General features: G+C 41.7%; 1 protein-coding gene across 2 annotated transcripts in view; it reads left to right on the top strand.

Annotated features, from left to right (window-relative positions):
- Positions 1-13,618, top strand: part of GXYLT2 (glucoside xylosyltransferase 2) — an 89,732-nt gene extending 76,114 nt beyond the window's left edge. For both annotated transcript variants that reach the window (XM_044385147.3, XM_048226962.2), the window contains exons 6-7: positions 3,918-4,090; positions 9,363-13,618. In XM_044385147.3, coding sequence (XP_044241082.2) covers positions 3,918-4,090; positions 9,363-9,545 — 356 coding nt within the window. In that variant the 3' untranslated portion in view covers positions 9,546-13,618. The remainder of the gene's footprint in view (positions 1-3,917; positions 4,091-9,362) is intronic.
- The last annotated feature ends 7,535 nt before the right edge of the window (positions 13,619-21,153 follow it).

Genomic DNA, 21,153 nt, shown 5'->3' on the forward strand with positions numbered 1-21,153 from the left:
GAGATATCAGAGTGTAACCCATGCAAAATGTATCTGTGAATAAAAAGACACAACTATTACTTTTAACTGCCCACTCTTGCTTTCCCTTTCTTTGGGTAACAGGACCCCAGTTTCCTCGGGGGAATTACTCTTCTCTCTCTCTCTCTCTCTCTCTCTCTCTGCTTTTGCATGCAGTCCTAGAGCCCCGTCTGCTCCTGACTCCCACTCACCCAGTCAGAGCATGTCCTCGGAACCTCAGTCTGGGGATCCGGGAGCAGAAAGTAGCCAAGGCCGGGGTGTTGGCCGTGTTGGCGATGTTGGCAGTGGTGCTGAAAAGCTGACTTTATTTTTTTTTTTAAAGATTTTATTTATTTATTTGACAGAGACAGCCAGCTAGAGAGGGAACACAAGCAGGGGGAGTGGGAGAGGAAGAAGCAGGCTCCCAGCGGAGAAGCCTGATGTGGGGCTTGATCCGAGAATGCTGGGATCACACCCTGGGCCGAAGGCAGACGCTTAACGACTGCGCCACCCAGGCGCCCCTGAAAAGCTGACTTTGATTAGTGCCCACCTGTCAGAGTCCAGGAGCTGCCCCACTTCCTGACCTGGTTCAGCTTTACCTTGGACTTTATGAGCTTCTCCCTCTCTTTCCAAAGGGAAAATTCCTTTCCTTCTTTTTTTTTTCCTTCAAGCTGGAATCAAAGTTAGTTACTTGCAATTCAATGTAGATATATATTTCTTGAATATTTGGGGTCAAAGCAGTGTATTTATATGACAACTTTGCTACCGTTATCTTTCCCCTTTGAAGAGACTGAATTTATCCCAGCAAAATTAAATAGCTTATCTTTCATAAAGCACGCTCTGATTTCCAAACTCTTCACCGTGATCAGGCCATTTTCTCCTCCTCGAATCCTCTTCCAGGCCTCCATTTTTGGCTGTCAAAATCCCATCCTTAGTCTGTAAGTCTGAGTTTAAATGAAACTTTACTGAAATAGCCTCCTTTCTATGAACGCTGATAAAAGCATGTTCATTTTGACTATACTACATACTGTCTCCCTTCCAAGAGTATAAATTCCCCAAGGGCAGGAGCAGAGCCTTATCATCCAGCGACACCAATGTCTTGCATTGTGTGAATGAATTCTTCTTTCAATTACATGCTCAATGTATTTTGCGTTTCCTCCTCTGAAGAATTCTGAAGGGGATTGTAAAGATGTGAATTGAATTCTATCTGGAATCCAGTTTCATATTTGAGATTCAACAGCTGGGTTTTAGCTGGTCTTTAGAAAATCGATAAACCCCTAAACTTATGAGCAAATGTTCTTAGATATGCCCAGTTGTACCTTTCCAATGATAAGATCTAAGGCTTTCATTAGACTCTGAGAGAGATCTGTGATCCATAAAAGGTTAAGAATGACTGGCCACCTGCATATCTAGAAACAATTGGAGTAAAACATTTATTACCAAGGTACTGTGTGTCAAGAACTATGCTAGGCTCATTCCCTTTATTTTGTTTTATTCTTCCAGGGACCTAATGCAATACTTCTTATAACAATAACAATGGTCATAGTAATTATTACAGCTTACAATTATTGTCTGCTTTCCATTTGTCATGTACGGCTCCAAATACTTGTATATGTAAGTTCACCTAGCACTCCCCAGAATCCTACTGGACAAGATATTTACAGTCCTCCCCCATTTATAGATGATGAAACTCAGGCTCAGAAAAATTGTGTAATTTGGCTGAGTTCATGCAAGTAGTAGCAGTCTGTCTTTCAAAGCCAGTGGGTTAACTCCAGAGTTTGCTCCCTTAGCCATTTCACTATTAGCATAATAAAGCTGGAGTTCGACCCCAGATAATTTAGCTTCTTTTTACTGCTTCTAAATTGAGGTCCAGATAACTCATCAAGGTTATAGAGCTAGGAGGTGGTGGAAGCCAACTTTGAACATATATTTGTCTGATTTCAAAGCCTTTCTATTTCATCTTCTGCCTTAGTGTCCTCGCTGGGCATGGTCCTCTAAGGAGGCTGCAAAGAAAAGGAAGGTTTCCTTTGCAGTGGGGTCCTACAGTACCTGGGAGGAGGCATCTCAGATGCCACAAAGGCAGGAACCAGACTTTCCTTTGTCCACTGTGTACATAGCAGGCACTCAATAAATATTTGTTGATTCAATCAGCGTATTTACAAAAACGAAGATGGATTCTAGGGCAGTTCACTCAGCAGGAAATATTAGCAGGTGCTTAAGCAGGGATTCAATTGCAAATACCCAGGCAGGTATCATAAATGAGCAATGTGGTTCACGGGGTTACAAAAGGCCACAATTGGTCTGAGGTTAGACACAGTTTAAAGGCACACAAGCACTTTCAGGTATTTTCACTTGTAGAATCCTCACGCCCACCCCCTGCACTAGACTGCAGATAAGTCACACAACTCCAAGAGGAGTTTAAATCTAGGTAATGTGACTTCAGGACGAGCACTGCTGTCTCCCAGCTGTGGCTTATATATGTGGAAGTGTGGAAGTGTGGAAGTGAATGCAGGTAAGAGTAACATCGCGGTGGAAAGAGGATCTCCCGAGAAAAGGAAAATCTCGCAGGGTGTGGTGAATGATAAGGAATTGGAGGGTGCCTGGGTGTCACCATGGCCCATAAAGACCGAGTGGCAGAATTATTATACACAGTCCACCAGAGGGGATGTGTGCTGATCTCTTCATTGTTTGCTTTCATTTTCGAAGCTCTCTGTACGTAGTCTCTAAACAGTGGTCGTTTCCGTGAGCAGGGATAGCCGTCAGCCCAACCCACGAGCGCATCTCTATGTTGCTCTTCTGACAATGGTAATTGATTTGCTCCAGTGCTTCTGTGTTCTCACAGGAGCCGTTCTCCCGAACAGGGACACACTTGCAGAGAGCTTTGACCCCTACTGCTCTTGCCCCAGCCCTTAAAGTCATCAAGCTGAGGAACCAGGAAGCTCAGGGGTCATGAATTTGTTGCTAATTTATAATCCCAGCCGTCCAACAGGATTAGAGCCAAGTTTCTCCACCTTGGCACTACTCCTCTTGTGGGGGTTGTCCTGTTCATTGTGGAGTGTTTCGAGTATCTCTGGTGTCCACTCACTAGAGACCCGTAGTGGCCTCCTCCATGCATGACCACCAATATCTCCCCCCAAACATCGCTGAATGGCCCCAGGGGAGGCCCTGGCAAAGGACCACCAGATTAGAGATACACATACAAGTACACAAGTGTGCAATGCTCACCCACAACGTGTATAGTCACCTTGACACAGGGACTTTTTATTTCTTTGCTCTTTGGCAGGGGGACAGGGAGGTTCTCCCCTTTACTGTTGTAGTTTTTTTGTTTTTTCCTTCATTTTGATTTTGTGGGATGGTTAGTTTTTAATCCAAAGAAGAACCTTTGCTTCAGTCTTGATTCCAATTTTCCAAGTCTGTCTGTTTCATAAAACCTTCCCAAAGAGTGGATTATAAGTGCTAACACGGTTGACCACCACTGTGTGCTTGGCGTTCGGCTGAGCATTTTACCTGTGTTTTTAAAATCTAATCAGAGTGATTAGAGGGAGTTCCTGTCCTACCCGTATTACAGAGGAGAAGCACAGGGAGGCCCAATCGCTGGACTTAGGCTGCAGTGTTTGTGAGTGAGAGAGTGGGGGTTTGGACCCAGGCTGTCTGCTGACCTTGTTGGCCTTCTTGTCCCTGATGCATTGCCCTCCTGTTTTGGGGTGAAACCTACACCATCACTAGTATGTGCCCCCTTCAATTCCTGATCTCAAGATATGGACAAAATATGGTGAAGGTTGGGCCGTGAGTCCCAGTCACGCTCACCGGCCCTGAAATCGCGCGTGGTGTGCAGGTTATGGAAACATGGGTTTAACCACCAGGCGCGCAGAGGAGAGCGGGCACTGACTGCGGATACGTCTTTTTCTTGTCACCACCAGAGTGTCTCTATGTGTTCCCCTGCCAGTGGAACTACCGCCCCGACCACTGCATGTACGGAAGCAACTGCAAAGCCGCTGAGCGGGAAGGCGTGTCTGTGCTGCACGGGAACCGAGGCGTCTACCATGACGATAAGCAGCCCACTTTCAAAGCGCTCTATGAAGCAATACGGGATGTAAGTGTGCCCCCCCTGCCCCCCTTGCAGCAGGCGCATGCGTACTTGACATGAGGCAGGACAGGCGCTTTGACCCCAGCACCTTGCAAGGCCAAAGACTTGCCCAGAAGGATTGAGTTCTGCCCCTTTCCCCAGTCTCAGGCACTGCTTCACTGTATCCACTTGCTCCCTCATATTACAGCCACTCTTAATCTTTACAAGTAAGTCACTCATTTTGGGGGGGGGTGTCCGTTAGTAAGTTCACTTTAGGAGGAAATGACCCAGAAAAAAGCCCTCTGCCCTTTGCCATAACAGAGGGGAATGTGTTAGGGTAAAGATCACATAGTAAGAACAAAATGGTACTATTCAGCTCAAGCTGACTGTGTTGCCTGGTTGCCAGCACCCTGTTGAGCAATCCGGTGTGGAGGTGGTCAATTAGGACAAGGGATCAAACTGAAAGTAAAAAGCAAGTCTTTATTTACATACTGCAGTGGTGCAAGCAAGAGGCACGAGGAGGCACCAGCTCCCCTGTGTTGCGTCCGTACCCTGCGAAGGGTACTGGTCAAGAGAATGCAGCCCAGAGGCAGAGATCATCCCAAGGCTCCTGCACCCTTGTGGACCTGTAGGCCAGGGGAGAGGGAAGGAGAAGGGAAGGAGGGAGGAGTGGAAAGATACCCCACCTTCCCCAGGAGGCCTCCAGATGGAGGTGTCTGCGTGGGGATGCAGATAGGAATTTAAGCGTGGCTGGCCCAAGGCAGGGGCCTGAGCTCTTGACGACGACGACTCCTTCAGGTAAACTTACCTGAGCACTGAGTCTGGGGTCAGGAGGGCAGCTCCCCATCCCTCCAGAGGCCTGCCAGCAGCCTTGTCATTCATTGCCTGTGGTTGAGTCTGAAAGACCACACATAGGATTCTGGCCTGGAGCTGGACTTCTCACAGCCTTAGGTCCCCTCCCACAGCCTTGGAGAAATTGATTAGCAAGTGTTGAGCCATTGAAGATGCCTGGGAACTATCTTCTTGCCGTAAATGGGAAGGTTGAAAGAACCTTATTTTGGGGCTCACTACCTAAAATGCCAGATATTGCCCGCCCTTGCCTTTCATTCCACATTTGGGGAAACGCCGCCCCCGCATGCATTCCACGTTGCTTTTTACCTTGAGATCGCCAGGGGGAAACCAGCAACAGAGATTCAGGGAATGTCCCTTTTGAAGTGGTAATTCCAAGACCTAGAGTAGGGGTCAGCAAACTTGTGCCAGATCTGCCTTGCTGCCTGTGTTTGTAAGACGTGTGGGCTGGGAACGGTTTTGTAAATCATTGGGAAAAAAGAGAATATTTCATGACATGAGAAAATGATATGCAATTCAGATTTCACCGTTCATAAATAAAGTCAGATCAGGACTCAGGGACACCCATTCATTTCTGTGTTTGTCTGCGGCTGCTTTCAAGCCACAATGGCAGCGATGACTATTTATGACAAACTGTGTGGCCCACAAAGTCTAAGATCTTTGCTGTCTAGCCCTTTACAGAAAAAATTTGCTGACCCCAGACATAAAGTATGTAAACTTTGTCAGAGGTTATTTTTCTTAAGAATCCATGAACCTTCATGGTTTCACAAATGGGCTTTGGCGGGAGCGAATCCCGAGACACAGGAACACATTTTTGTGTGTGTGAAAACTGTGTATCTTGCTAAGGAGAGTCCTTGGAATTCCCAGAACTTTCTCTGCAGGGAATGAGTTTAGCCTGCCTGTAAGCTAACACCGCTTTCTTCTCCTGCAGTTCGTTTTCAAAGACCAGGTGATTTAATTACACAGAAAATTTGTTCTGTCCTTAGTGATATCATCACTTGAGATATTCAAACACTGACTCCGGGGCAGAGCCATTCAGGAGTACAAACAGAAGTTAAATGAGTTTGCCTCAGTCCATCAGAGGCGCGCTCACGTTTCTTCTATGATCTGTCAGCCCTAGTCTGGAATTGAGCAACTGTAGCTCTTGAGTTACCCTGCGTCTTGTTTGCTTTCTGGAGGAGCAGAAAGAAAGCCAAATAACTGGGTCATAAATGATCTGCCAGATACACTCAGTGATGGTCTTCACGCGGGCCTATGAGGACCATTCTCGTTCAGGCGTTTCAATCAGGAATATCGCTAACCCCACCCTGAGACCGGAACAAACATAGGCTCCCTCTCAGAAGACACGTTTCCCCACTCACCACAGGGTCACGCACCATGTGGCAGGTTCCGGGCGTGGCTCAGGGATGGACAGACCTCAACACGAGGCCCAATTTTTGTCCCTTTCCGGTGATGAGTCATTAACTCTGTGTTCTTACCTTACTGGGCCTCAGTTTCCTCATCTGTGAAATGAAGATAATAGTATTATCTACCTCATAAAATTGTTGTGAGGATTCAACAAAATGACGGTTTTTGGATTTTATTTATTTATTTATTTATTTGTGAGAGAGAGCACTTGAGCTCGGGAGGAACAGAGAGGGAGAGAGAGGGAGGAGAAACAATCTTCAGCAGACTCCACCCCCAGTGTGGAGCTCCATGCGGGCCTTGATCTCACGACCCTGAGATCATGACCTGAGATCACAACCCTGAGATCATGACTCTGAGGTCATGACCTGAATGGAAACCAAAAGTCGGACACTCAACTGACTGTGCCACCCAGGAGCCCCAAAATGATGGTTTTTTCAGCTTGTAGTGCAGTGCCTGACATACGGTTGTGCTCAATAATTAGACCTTGTGAACTTGCCTCCTTACCTACATTATCTCACTCGCTCTCTTCCCCCGTCTATAAATATGTTTTCTCTCTTTCACGCTGTAGTTCTTTCTCCCTTCATCTCTCTCTGAATGTATTCTCCCTGTCCCTCCCTTTCCCCTTCCATCTCTTCCCTTCTCCTCTCTCTCTCTCACTTGCACACACAGACCCTAAGCCTGTGTACCTGTGTTTGTGCAAAGGGGAAGTGCAGTCTCCTCCATTGTGATCCAAGGATGTCATCTATCAGGTAGGCATTCTGTCAGTAATTCTTCCAACCGTCATCTACGAAGAACCAATTTTATGCAGGAACAATTCTAGGTTCTAGGCACTCAGAAGTTAACAAGACTGACAAAGCTCGGTTGTCATGAAGCATATATTGTGAGTGGAGGAAGCCAGAAAATACTCACATGAACAAAGAAAGAAATAAAAATTGTACCAGGTAGGGGCTCCTGGGTGGCACAGTTGTTAAGCGTCTGCCTTCGGCTCAGGGTGTGATCCCGGCGTTATGGGATCGATCCCCATATCAGGCTCCTCCGCTATGAGCCTGCTTCTTCCTCTCCCACTCCCCCTGCTCGTGTTCCCTCTCTCGCTGGCTGTCTCTCTCTGTCAAATAAATAAATAAAATCTTTTAAAAAAATTGTACCAGGTAGTAAAAGGTGTTAGAAGGGAACCAGAGCAGGGTGATGGGCTGAGAGTCGCGGGCAGGAAGAGCTTTCATGAGCTGGGGGCCCCTGGGGGCCCCCTCAAGCCTGATAAGTGATCAGGGGAGGCAGCCATGGGGCAGTCTGGGGGGAGATCCTGCTAAGTAGAAGGAAGAACCCAGGAGAAGTTCTGGAGGCAGGGATGAGTTTGGTGTGCCCAAAGGGCAGGGAAGAAGCCAGGGTGATCAGAAGGATAGAGACACCAAGGAGAGTTCCAGGTCGCATGGAGCTTGAAGACAAGAGAGGAGTCGGAATCTTATTTTAATTGCAGTGGGAAGCCCCTGCAGGAAAATGATACAGTCTGATTTAGGCTTTAAAAACATCACCTCGGTAACTCAATGCAAGGAGGCACGAGTGAGAACACAAGGGCTACTTATGAAGAGTTACTGCAGCCATCGAGGTGAGACATGGGGGCAACGGGAAGGTGGGCAGCGGTGGCCATATGCAGGCATCATGGTAAAGAGAGATTTTACAGTGCTTGCTGGTAGACTGGATGAGGGATGTGGGGGAAAGAGAGAATCAAGGATGACTCCAAGACTCTGACCTATTCTTTTTCTGTCACTAGGGATACTGTGACGAAAAAGGAGTTGATCAGAGGTCTAAATTGTGCTGAGAAAGAAAACAGTTGTCCCAAACATGGTCCTTCTTCTGTTACATAATGCATAATCTCCTTCTGGGAAGAAATTCACATTTCTGATAAACATGCTTAAGCAATATTTCTGATGAACTTTAAAGGGATTAAAACTTGTTCTAGGAAACCAGATACCCATCCACTCTGCTGCCAGGCAAGCGTGTACTGACCTTTCACCCTTCTTTTCTTCCTTTTTCTTCCTAGTCTTTTTGTATAAAATATCCTCGCCAACAATGAATCTTTGACTTGACCTACTGGAGGCCTTTTCCATTTCAACCGATTGTAATAAAAATTTGAACATGCTCGTAACTAAATGGTCTGAAAGATTTATTTTGGAAAATTCTGCTCATAAACACCTTCCATGGGAAAACAAGAGAATTAAAAATCAGATTAAATCAAAAGCCCTGTATTAAGTGGGAAAAAAACAACCACCAATATTTGGTACCTGAATTATTAAAATGAAGTTCAGTGACGATAAATTTTACTAGTCATGGCTAAACTCTGGACTTCATGAGATTACTATAGACATACCCTAAGGTTTCTTTATTAAGATTGCAACGAACAGGTGCCTACAACTAACCAACTGAGCCACCCAGGCGTCTGTTTGTGGCTCAGCTGGTTAAGCGTCCGACTCTTACTTTCCGCTCAGGTCATGATCTCAAGGTTGAGAGCTCGAGCCCCCTGTCCGGCTCTGCAATCAGGAGGGAGTTGGCTTAAGATTCTCTTGTTCCCTCTTCCTTTGCCGCCTCCCCCCAATGTGCTCTGCGCACATGCGCGCACTCTGTCTCTAAAATAAATCTTAAAATAAGTTGCAACAAATGCAAAAAATATGAAGAATTCAATGTTTTATCACAGTAGATTTCAAGTCTCTACTTGGGCCTTGCTTTTCCTCAGCAAGAGTCTACTATATAGAGAATATCTTGTCCTTGAAGAAATATTTTGACCTTAGATTTTAAGAGCTTTAAGGACCCAAATAAATCATTTTTTTAGAGATAAAGAAGCTGAGGCCCAGGGAGGGTAAGTAATTGCCTGGGGCTGTACAAGATTGAATCAGGTTTTGAATCTCCATCAAATGTCTACGGACATCCCAACCACTGCCTGCCTGCTTAATTCCCTGCTTCATTTGTTAGTAAATGTTGTTTGCATTTTACGTGGCATTTCAGTCACTAAACGTTTTCTATCACTTTTTTTTTTTAAATCCTTTTCCAGTTTCCCTTTCAAGACAATCTCTTTCAATCCATGTATTACCCGCTCCAGCTGAAGTTTCTGGAGACTGTGCACACTTTATGTGGACGAATCCCACAAGTGTTTTTGAAGCAAATCGAGAAAACAATGAAAAGGGCTTATGAGAAACACGTCATCATCCATGTGGGCCCCAACCAGATGCACTGAATGTTTTTCCTATTGTCGCAAGTGGATTCAGCCTCTCAAGAACAAGGCAACCTTCATCTTTAAGCTGCCTGCATCTCTTTCGTGTGAATATCTAATGGTGCTCGGTGACGGTTGAGTTTGAAAGGCCTCATTACCTGTTGCTCATTGAGTTGCCCCTAAAAGGAAATATGCTTTAATTTTTTAAAAATTGCAATTTACCTCTCTGTTTTTTTTTTAAATTGTGTTACTACTCACTTAACATTGTTCAAGCAGGTGGAGCTAGCTGTGAAAAAGAACTTTTGTGAGCCTTCCAATTCCTGTTAAATGTCTGAGACCTTGTCAGTGACATCTAATGTGGTATATTAATCTCCTGTTCTTGAGACTCTTGCTATGCAACGGACTCCCCCTTATCCTTGTTATAAAAGTAATACATGCTTGTTGTAAAACAAAAAAATGTTAAAAACTTGTAGGGAATACAGGTCCATGGACCAAAATCAAAATTAGATTAGCCATAATCCCACCAACTGGTGAAAAGATTATTTTAATGGATAGTTGCTTCCAGCGTTTTCTCCCCACTTCTATATTTATTTGCTGGCTCTCTTTTCCATTGTAACACATATGTGAAACAGGTAGTTTGAGTAAAAGCTGGCCTCCCTGCTGAGATTTTCCTGTAGAGACGAAAATTTAGAGAAAATGATTATGTTTACAGTGCTTGATTTAAAATATGTCTGGCAGAAGTATTCAGATTTCTGCTGATTGGGCAGTGTTAAAGGATGAAGCATATCTGGGGGTGTTTTTTAAGAAAAGTTGTTTAGATTAGTGGAAGGCTAAATCATTAAGATATATTTATGCAACCATACCTTCTGAAAGGAAATTCAATAATTGTGTTAAACCCAAGGGGTCACTTTAACAGAGGTGTGATTTCGTTCGTGTTTACCCACAGATGAAAACATTTTCTCTTAGCTTAGTAGGTGTGACCTCCTCTCTTCTTTAAACTCTTGGGCAATAGGTGGGAATTAAAAGCCAACTTCAAATTTAGGGGTTCAGAATAGATAGTTCAGCTGATCCCATTGACAAGAAAATTCAACTTCCTACCAGCCATAGAAAGGTCTCTTTAAATTTTCTTCCTTCTCTAGGGTTACCCAGCTGTTAGCCAAGGAACCAGGTAGGTCTTATCACCTAGCTACAGTAGAGGAAATCCTATATTCCCCCAAGGGATCTGACTCAATCCCTAGTGGCTCATGTAGCTGGTATCAGGGTAAGAGCATTTTGCATAAGGCTTTATCTCAAAAATCTTGTGCAGAAATGATCCTGATATTCACAATAGCCTAATGGACTTAGTAGTGGCTGGTATCATCTCCATTGGGCAAATAAGGAAATTATAATACAAGAAACAAGGACACCCAACATAATTGCTGATCTGTAACAACACAGGTATGGATAATATGCATCCTGTTTTACAGACAAATTTTTGGAACTTTAAGTATTAACTACTTTTCATCCTATGTAGACAGTGATCTAAAAATATAAAATGAAAAGTAATATTTTGTTAATGCAAATGTGGTGTTATATATATTGGAACACAGTAGGATATCATAGATACTATATCCACAGAAAAAGTCTTACTCAGAAAAAATACATGAAAATCTCAGCACTCCAAAGAAATATGTAGATATCAATCAATATTGGTATACAGAACCATTACGGTAGTAATAAATTATAAAATGTTAGAGGAATGGCCCATACTTTCCTTTTGATCAGTTGGGCGGCCTGTGATTTGTGATTTTTGTTAAGGAAATTACCATTATGACGTGGAACTCTTCACTGTTATGTTTCCTCATTTCACCACTAAAGGTGATGTCATTCATTATTTTATATCTAAAGGCCTTGGGGAAATTTTTGGATTGTCTTTTGGATGGGAGCAAAAGCATCCTACATACCCACAAATGGGGTTTGAGTGAAAGGGCCAGAATGTAAACATGATTCTCTGACTTCCGTTCCAGTCTTTCTACTTGTTCAGCGTGGCCAGTAAACCTACAAATGTCATTCAGATTTGTTGGTGACTTACAGACCTAAAGAAGTTCCCTTCCTCCTTTGGTGAGTCCCACAAAAAAATCTGCTGTAAAGACTTTGAATACCGCAACACCTTTTCTTTTAGGAGAGTCTGGTTTACCCACAACGTTTAACTTCTGGTTCTGTTCTGAATACCCAGAATCAGATTGCTAGCAAAGGTCCCTGATAGAATTCTAGAACATTCTAGAATGATGCATTATGAGAATGTGAAACTTTAGAATTTGGTGTGGTTTTCTGCCTTGGAATTTCTTCATGGTACCTTGAAATTTGAGGTGAGTCTGGTGGAGAATTTGGAGAACATTTGTTTTTCCAATCCCTGCTGCCTGAAAGTGCTAATTATTTTCTATTTAGTATTTTACCATGAGGCAGTACTTTCTCTGCCTTTGATAATTTCCAGGCAACTATGACATTAGCACCTTTGAAATCTGGGAACTGTTCATTTTAATTCAGTGGACTCCTAAATCATGCAGTCTGTGGTCTGAAGTTTGCCAAAAGTTGTGTTGCTCCATATGGCCCATTGAATCTATATTGGGAAGAGCATGAGACTGGTTCTCTCACCTACTCTTCTTGTTGCCTTCAGAATTCTGGCCACTGTGTACGGCCACAAAATTCCATGGGAGAATGAAAGAACACTTGCCAATAGCAAAACATGACAGTATTTTTGTATGCATTGAGATTGAGACTTTCTATAGTAGGGTCACTGGAAATACTTACAATATTTTTCCTGCAGAGTTGTTTTCCAATACAAATCTCAGAAATTGTGACTTACATGGAAAATTTCAACATTAAAAAAAAATTAACTGGCTAGAAAATCTGTTTAAGTTTTCCTCCAACTTCCTGAATGACAATTTAGCATTTAGATCGTAATGCTCCAGCTTCACTATTTATTTGAAATCTCTATTACATATTGACTGTTTCCATTGCAAACTGTTGTGACTGTGACTGGATTTATTACTGAAATGGATATTTATATGAACACATCAAGGTCTGAGAGTATTTATCTTATTACACTTAGGGTGTTCATAAAACAAGCAAGCCATACAAGACCTTATTGACGTCACACAATAGTGATCCAGTAATAGAATAATCACTCCACCCACTCAGAAGAGAGGACAATGTTCATACAAATTTAGGTTTATGTATAAATATTGCCTGATATTTATACAAAAAAAATAGATTGCGTGTGTTGGATGAGCCAACGTGAACATGATTTCATAACTGAAAAATATTGGATGCCATGGGGGTACAAATCATTATATCCTCAATGAATGGTATGGTAAACAAGCTTTCTTAGGTTTTTCTGTTTCTTGGGTCCTACTCTTTCACCTTCCTTTTTTTCATTTTTGCCTTTCCCTTCCTGTCTTTGATGTAAGCTACTGAGTAGTACCAGGAGGCTTGGCATTAATGGCAGGGTGACAAAACTCGGGGATCCCTGTGCAGGCAGAAGGAAATTCTAACCCTTAGATGGAATCTTCATGATAACAACTTTTCAAAAATTTGAAATTTTTCAAAAAAATCACACAACACATACATAACAGATACACACACGCACCCACATGCTTTTTAAAGAAAGAGCCCTGTGAATCTGTCGTGCTCTGTGAATTGAAGAATTCTAGCTAGTGACATCTTAGGTCAACTCATTTCACAGTTGCAGTGTGGGTGTTTGAAGCTGATGAGATTTTGCTGCCAAACAGAGCAAGTTATCCTGGTTTCTGTTCTTCACAGGTCAAAACTGGAAATACTCTCTTGAGTCCTCCAGATAAAGCACTTGTGTGTGCGTGTGTGTCACCGTCTGCAGGAACATGTAAGAGTCGGGTGCAGTTTCTGTGTCATTAGTTTTACACATGTGTGTTGTCACTGAAAAGTGAGCCATGGTTTATAGCTCCCAAGGAGACCCTGCGTGGTTTTTTTTATGTTGGAAAACTTATTTTTTAGTAATTTTTCTTTGGGAAGAAATGAGCATAAAAAACACGATACTCAAAGAAAATTGTTACAGCAAATTAAAAGAAACAGAAATATTATGATTTAATTACTTGTCTTTTTGAACGCCATCTCCTGTTTTACCTTTTTTTTTTTTAATTAAAAGCTTTAAAAAAAGACATCTTTTTGGGTGTTATTTCGGAAGTGTGTTTCTTTCCTAAGATTTCAAGTTTGAAATTTTATAATATTAAATAGTAATATATTTAATTCCTTCCTTTTAAGAACTGGTAAAGAAATATTTGGTTTAGTAAGGCTGCCTCTTAGCCTATTTTTAAAAGTCGTTAAAATTTTGCTCTGTTTTTAAAAATGCCATACTACAGCAGTGCCTGGCTGGTTCAGTTGGTAGAGCACGCGACTGCTGACCTCGGGGTTGTGAGTTCGAGGCCCATGAAATTTAAAAAAAAATTTTTTTAATGCCATACTATAAATTATGTGCTATCTGGTTTTAATGATGCTTTATATTTGAGGTACGATGAGAACTTGGAGAATGTGAAAATCAGTTCTCCCCATTCCTGCATGTTATTTAGCAGAATTGGAATTGACTTGTTAAGCTAATAACACATATCAAAAATAACTAAACCGTGCCAAGACTTTTTTGAGCCTATACAAAGGTTTTTCCCCCAGTCCCTATTCTCTTTTTAAAATCAGCATAAGGTACTCCATGCATCTACTGAGTTCCCTCCTTAATTTTAAAACATTTTAAAATGCTAAGATACATGGATATGGTTTTCTGGAATAACCGAGAACCCTCATCCAATTATTATGTGACATAGAAGCTTCAGGAACTACATGTAGACAATATTGAATCTAAGTCCTAGCCCCACCACTCTCAATCCTTACTGACCCTCGTTCCACTTCAGACTTCCCACCCCCTAGGACAGGGCTGAGGATGACCCTCTTCCTAGATTGTGGTAAGGAATCAACATGGAATTTCAAAATTTTAAAAATTCCTGTTTGTGGTCCTCTAACTCCACTAAGTAAATGGCTAACTGATTTTTTTTTAAAGATTTTATTTATTTATTCGACAGAGACAGAGACAGCCAGCGAGAGAGGGAACACAAGCAGGGGGAGTGGGAGAGGAAGAAGCAGACTCATAGCGGAGGAGCCCGATGTGGGGCTCGATCCCATAACACCGGGATCACGCCCTGAGCCGAAGGCAGACACTTAACCGCTGTGCCACCCAGGCACCCCGGCTAACTGATTTTTAAAGAGTATTAGATCGAAGGAATGGCAACCGATTTGTCCTTCTCTTCCTTTGTTTTATAAGCTGGTAAATGTCACCAACATCCATCTGCTGCCTCATGCCAGAAACCTGGCCGTTACTCTTGTCTGCTTCCTCTCCCTCCTTGCACCCCACCCTCTGAATCATCGCTTCCCCCACTAAAACAGCCCCCTCCTGGTACTGGTACCTGCAGCAGCAAAAACCCTTCACATCCTAAGTGACCGTATACAACTTAAGCTAGTAAGGAAAGGCAGAGGGTGTATTGCTTCTACCTCCAGAATATTAACTGAGTTAGCTTCCTGTGTTTCTCTTCACTGTTGCCTCTATTCAAACCATTCCTGTCTTGGGTCTTGTGATCTCTAGCCTGGATTGTTGTTCTAATGCCTGCATTCACTCTCATCCCCACCAAACCATAACCCACCCTACTGTGTGAAGCCATTCAGTGGTTCCCCTTTGCTCCTCTGGTAACATCCACATTTCTTTCCAAATTGCTCAGAAAGTCCCTGTGTGATCTACCTTCTGCCTATCTCTCTGGCCTTGTTTGAGTTTTTCTTCCGCACTCTGCTAATTGTCACTTTTGCTGGTTTGTTTTCTCTTCTTTTAAGACACCAAGCTCTTACCCATAAAAGGGCTCTGCACGTGCTTGGAATCCTCCAACCTGAAAATTCACCTGGCAAATGTCTAGTATCTTTCAGGTCTTGATTTAAATACCATTTTCTCACGGAAGCCCTCTTGGATCCCCCCATAAGGGCAGGTCCTCCTCTTACACTTACCCATATCAACCTGTACTTTCTCTTTTCAGGGTATATTATAATAGTAACAACAGTTATTGGGGTAAAACATTTCGTTTATTGACTGTTTATTGACTGTCTTCCCCACTAGACACAATGTTCCTTGAGAATGGGTAGTCCTTGCTGATATTCCTTGTTCTATGTCCATTGCCTAACTCAATGACTAATACATTTCTGGTGCTCACAATATATTTATTGAGAATGAAGTGATTCTGCTGTATCATGAACTGGGACCAGTTCCTATCCACAAACCTTCCCGACACGCTGTATTGACTTTGAATGTTGTTCTCAAAAACTATTTTTCTTATAAATCTTGATTGTTCTGGGATATAATACCCTATCCTCTAAAGTCTCATTCATTGAAAGTATATTGAGTCATTGAATTTCTTGGAGATTTACTTACTTGTCCAAAAAGTGACATGGTTGGGTTACATAATGTTTAACTTCCTTTCTACCTAAATGCTCTGTGTTTCCATAATCTCTTTTTGATGGCTCTGTTGTGGACATTTGTGGGATTTTGGCTGCCTGGAAACCACACCACGCCTGGTACCAATTTCTGCATTAGTTAAAACTCTTTAAATTGCAAGGGACAGCAAATACAACTCAATACAGTGAAAGAGACACAAAGAGAGGGAGACAGAGAGAAAGAATGCATTGGCTCATGTAAGTGAAAAGTCCAGAAATAGCTCTGAATTCAAGGCATAAATGATGCCAAGGGAAATGTATCATTTTAACAGTGCTTTTTTTCATTAATATTTTATTGAAAACCACACATCCTTCTAGGATTCCAGCCATAAAATTTTCATGTCATTCCAATAGAATCATTCCATCTTTGGAAAAATACATTGTCTCCACGTCCAACTGAAAAATGGTATTGTCAACCTGGGTCAAAACATCAAGAAAATTGTTCCCCTGGTGTATGTTTTAAAACAACTGTTAATATATCTTTTTCCCCCCTCATTGAGAACCACTATTAACCAAATAAAGCTCTCATACCAGAAACAATTCACCAACTAGTAGGAATGGATGATGGGGTGGGGGGTGCATTCTCATAAACTGCTGAACAAGAGTGTTTTATCACCATCCCTCTGCTCCACCGTCCACATAGACTCTCAGAGGTGACAGTCAAAATCATGAGTATAGATGTATCTTCTTAGGCTATGACTATAAAGAGACTCCTGGGAATATCTGTGCCTGTCTCTTTACTGAGAATTTAGAGCTTATCAAAATAATAGCACTCCTTCTTTTAGAATTGCTACTTTGGATCTAGTGACAAAGTGAGTCTAAATGTCATACTAGGAAGTTGAGTTCTCCGGCATCTAAATTATTGTTATTAGCAATGATTGCAAGCATACAGAGTTAAAGGAAAAATAAAAGGGCTGATACCAGCTTTGGCATATTAAGTGTTTACAACTTGAGAGGTGTTTATAAAACTTGGCTAGTGTTTGCATGTGCATCGTGGTGCAGAGGAGAGTTAACATAAAACTGAGAGACTGTGTTCAAGTGAGTGGAAATTTCAACTTCTCAAGGTTGCCATCTGTCTGTTTAGATCCCACAGTGTCTGGCATGTAATGGATGACCAGTACAGCATAACCCCCCCATTCCCTTAACACACATTATTTCTACGCATGCCAGCTTGAGATCGAATTTCCAGCCCCTGTGACTTCGTGGCTGAAAGCTCTTTTTCCACTGCAGCCTGCTCTGCTCGCCTGTGGGCGGGCAGGAAGTGTTGGAAATGAACACATGAGAGGCTGATGTGTTGGATTGATTGGAATTGGTGGATACATACCCCAGCTCCCTCTCCTCTTAGGCTGGATAACTCTCGGTTGTCTGTCCCAGAATTCTCCACTGCGAGAGAGAGCTCAAACCACTCACAGAGTAGTAACTCCCTTGATAATACATTCTTTACTGGCTTCCCTTTACTGTCTCACTTTCTACTCTTCTACCAGGGTTTCCTTGGATTTAGCCCCAGATAAACAACTTGTATTCAAATCTTTGTTTCATCATCTGCAACTGATACATTTTTTTCACGTCAGTAAAAAATCAAATTTAATATCTATGATCTTACTATGAAAATAATTCTTCTCCTTCCCCCACTCTCACCCCCTCCCTCTCTCTGTCTTTCTCTCTCTCCCCCCTTTTCCCTGTCCCTCCTCCTTCTTCTTTTTCTTCTTCTTCCCCTTTGTCTTCTTCATCTCTGCTTGCACTTAGGAAAATTTGAATTAACCCCCCAGGCCCTGCAAAAAATATTTGGGAATTAGCATTCTTAGACATCCACCTATTGACTTTTCTCCCATCACCGGATTTTATTAGCTATTATTATTTTATATATTCAAGCTGTATAACATTTACACTCCAGTGTATAACATGGCTATTTTTTTCAATTATATTATAAATAAACACAGTTAGGTGATTTATTTTATTGATCTCCAAAGATTCCCAAATACTTTGAGTTATATTATCCCTTATTTCCTTTTTCTAAGGTATGCATTTTAAATACGCTGTATTTTGGACTTGGGTTTTTATTTCATTTGTTGCATTTATGACTTATATTTAGCTAGTCATTAATATTTTTGAACAACTTTGTTCTGGTAATAACAGAAATACCACAAACTATTCATATTTAAAGGTGCAATTTGATTGGTTGTAACTTACGTATGCTCACTTGAAACCAAGGTAACAAACATTTCTATCACCTCTAATAGTCTCTACTAGTCTCTGAGAGTCTAATAATCTCCTCATACCCTTTTTGATCTCTGTCATCCTCTATCCCCATCTATGGCTAACCATTGATCTCCTTCCCATTACTGTACATGAGTTTGCAGGTTCTTGGACTTTATATAAATGAAGTCATACAATATGTGTTCTTTTTGCTTGACTTCTTCCAGTCAGCATAGTTGAGATTAACCCATATTGTTGCATGTATCAATAGTTCATTCCTTTTTACTATTGAGTAATATTTCTTTCTATGGATTAACCCTAATATGTTTGTTCATTCTCCTGTTGATGGATTTGCTTGTCCTCAGTTTTGTACTTTACAAATAAAGCTGTTATGGACATTCATGAACAAGTTTTTGGGCATTTTTAAAATTTCTCTTGGGCAAAAATTAGGAATGATACAGGTGAGTAGTACAGTAGGTGTATGTTAAACTTTTCAAGGAATTGCTAACCTGTTTCCCAAACTGGTGTACCTTTTACATTCCCACTAGCAGTTCCAGTTGCTCCACATCCTTGCCAGGATTGTGTGGACAGTCTTTTTAATATTACCCAATTTAGTGAGTATGAAGTGATACCTTATTGTGATTTTAAGTTGCATTTTCCTAGTGACTAATGAGGTTGAGTGTCATCTCATGTGTTCATTTGACATTCATATGTCTTCATGGCTCAGTGTTAAACCTCTTGCCCATTTTTTTTTTAAATGGGTTGTTAATGTCTTACTACTGAATTTGGGGAGTCTTTACATAGTCTGGATAGAAGTCCTTCGATACACATGTTGCAAATATTTTTTCTTCGTCTGTGATTTGCCTTTTTGGTGTATTAATGGTGCTCCATTAATGCATTTTCCAAGAGCAAAAGTTTCTATATTGGTCAAGTCCAATATGTCAACTTTTTCTGTTTTATGCTTTGTGTTTTAAGAAGTGATTGCCTATCCCAAGTTGCAAAGATTTTCTCCTGCATTTTCATCCAAACATTTTATAGTTTTAGATTTTATACTGCAGGGACTGAATATTTGTGTCCCTCCAAAATTCATATGTTGCAATCCTAACCCCAATGTGATGGTATTAGTAGGTGTGTCATTCGAAAGGTCATTAAGTCATGAGGGTAGATTAATGCCCTTATAAAAAAAGAATTACAGGGACACCTGAGTGGCTCAGTCGGTTAAGTGTTTGCCTTGGGCTCAGGTCATGATGCTGGCATCCTGGGATGGAGCCCCGCATCGGACTCTCTGCTTAGTGGAGAGCCTGCTTCTCCCTCTCCCTCTCCCTCTCCTGCTCTCCCTGCTCATGCTCTCTTGTACTCTCTCTCTGTCAAATAAATAAATAAAATCCCCCCCAAAAAACAAAAAACAAAAAAACTCGAGAGACGTGATTTCTCTCTCAGCAATGTGAGGATATATGATCCATTTTTAGTTAACTTTTATGTATATGGCAAGACATAAGCATTGACATTCATTAATTCCCATATAGTATTCTGTTGATTCACCAATTGATCCTACTGACTTGTGTTTAGCTAGATATTAATGATTGGATCAATATTGGATAAGGACAATTAAAGGCAATAGGCCTTTGTATTCATTCATTCATTCATTCAATTAATATTTATTGAGATCTATTAAGTGCTAAAGTGATTAGCAGGCTTTGGAGACACATGATAAATAAAATACAACCCCAAACTTCAAATAGATTCCTTTTTTTTAAAGTTGGCTCCATGCCCAGTGTAGAGCCCAACGCAGGGCCTGAACTCACGACCCTTGAGATTGATACCTGAGCTCAAGACCTGAGTTGAGAACAAGTGTCAGATGCCCAACTGACTGAGCCACTCAGGTGCCCCCAAATAGATTACATTTTAATTGGGGAGATAAATATGAAATTACAATGGATAGGAGAAAAGTTTACTGGAGCTCTGTGTTCATATCACAGCAATTTTTAAAGTCACAGCTAGCTAGCGTTTTTTAAAAATGAAATAGAATATCAGAGTACATATTAAGATAAATATTGTTTTACAAAATCGTATTTTAATTTCTTATATCAGTATATGCTTATTGGGTTGCAATATAAAATGAATTTTTGGGGGTGCCTGGGTTGCTCAGTTGGTTAAGTGTCTGCCTTCAGCTCAGCTCATGATCCCAGGGTGCTGGGATTAAGCCCCAAGTCAGCCTCCCTGCTCAGTGAGGATCCTGCTTCTCCCTCTCCCTAAATAAATAAAATCTTTAAGAATAAAATAAAATAAGATGAATTTTTTACTTCAGGTCTTTGTCAAAAACGTTTTCAAATCTCTATGTTAGAGATGTATACGAAATACTAGGCAAGCCAATGAAAGAAGCAATTAACATCTAACGTAGAGTTGGGGGGCTACTGAACACAGAAGGGGATAACATTTGAGCAGTCTTTTTTTTTTAAGATTTTATTTATTTATTTGAGAGAGAGAGAGAGGAGGAGGAGAGAGAGGGAGAGAGAATCTGAAGCAGACTCTCTGCTGAGCACAGAGTCTGACGTCGGGCTAGATCCCATGACCATGAGATCATGACCTGAGCCAAAACCAAGAGTTGGATGCTTAATCGACTGAGCCACCCAGGCGCCCCTGAGCAGAGTCTTAAGGGAATGATTAGGGGAAGAGTGTTGCAAGGAGAAAGAACAGCACATGCAAAGGCTTAGAAGTGTGTACAGTCACAGCAAATTTCAGGAGTGGTTAGAAGGAAAGAGCCAGTGGGTGTCCCAGAGCAGAGAGTGGGTGGAACAAGATGAGACTGAAAAGATCGGCTGGGCAGATACTACCAAAGACCTTTACAGCACACTGGTAAGATTAGCTTTAGTCCCTGGGCCTGTGTTTCTCAAAGTGTGGT

The sequence above is a fragment of the Ursus arctos genome, unplaced genomic scaffold (genome assembly GCF_023065955.2).
Source record: "Ursus arctos isolate Adak ecotype North America unplaced genomic scaffold, UrsArc2.0 scaffold_14, whole genome shotgun sequence".
NCBI classification, from domain to species: domain Eukaryota; kingdom Metazoa; phylum Chordata; class Mammalia; order Carnivora; family Ursidae; genus Ursus; species Ursus arctos.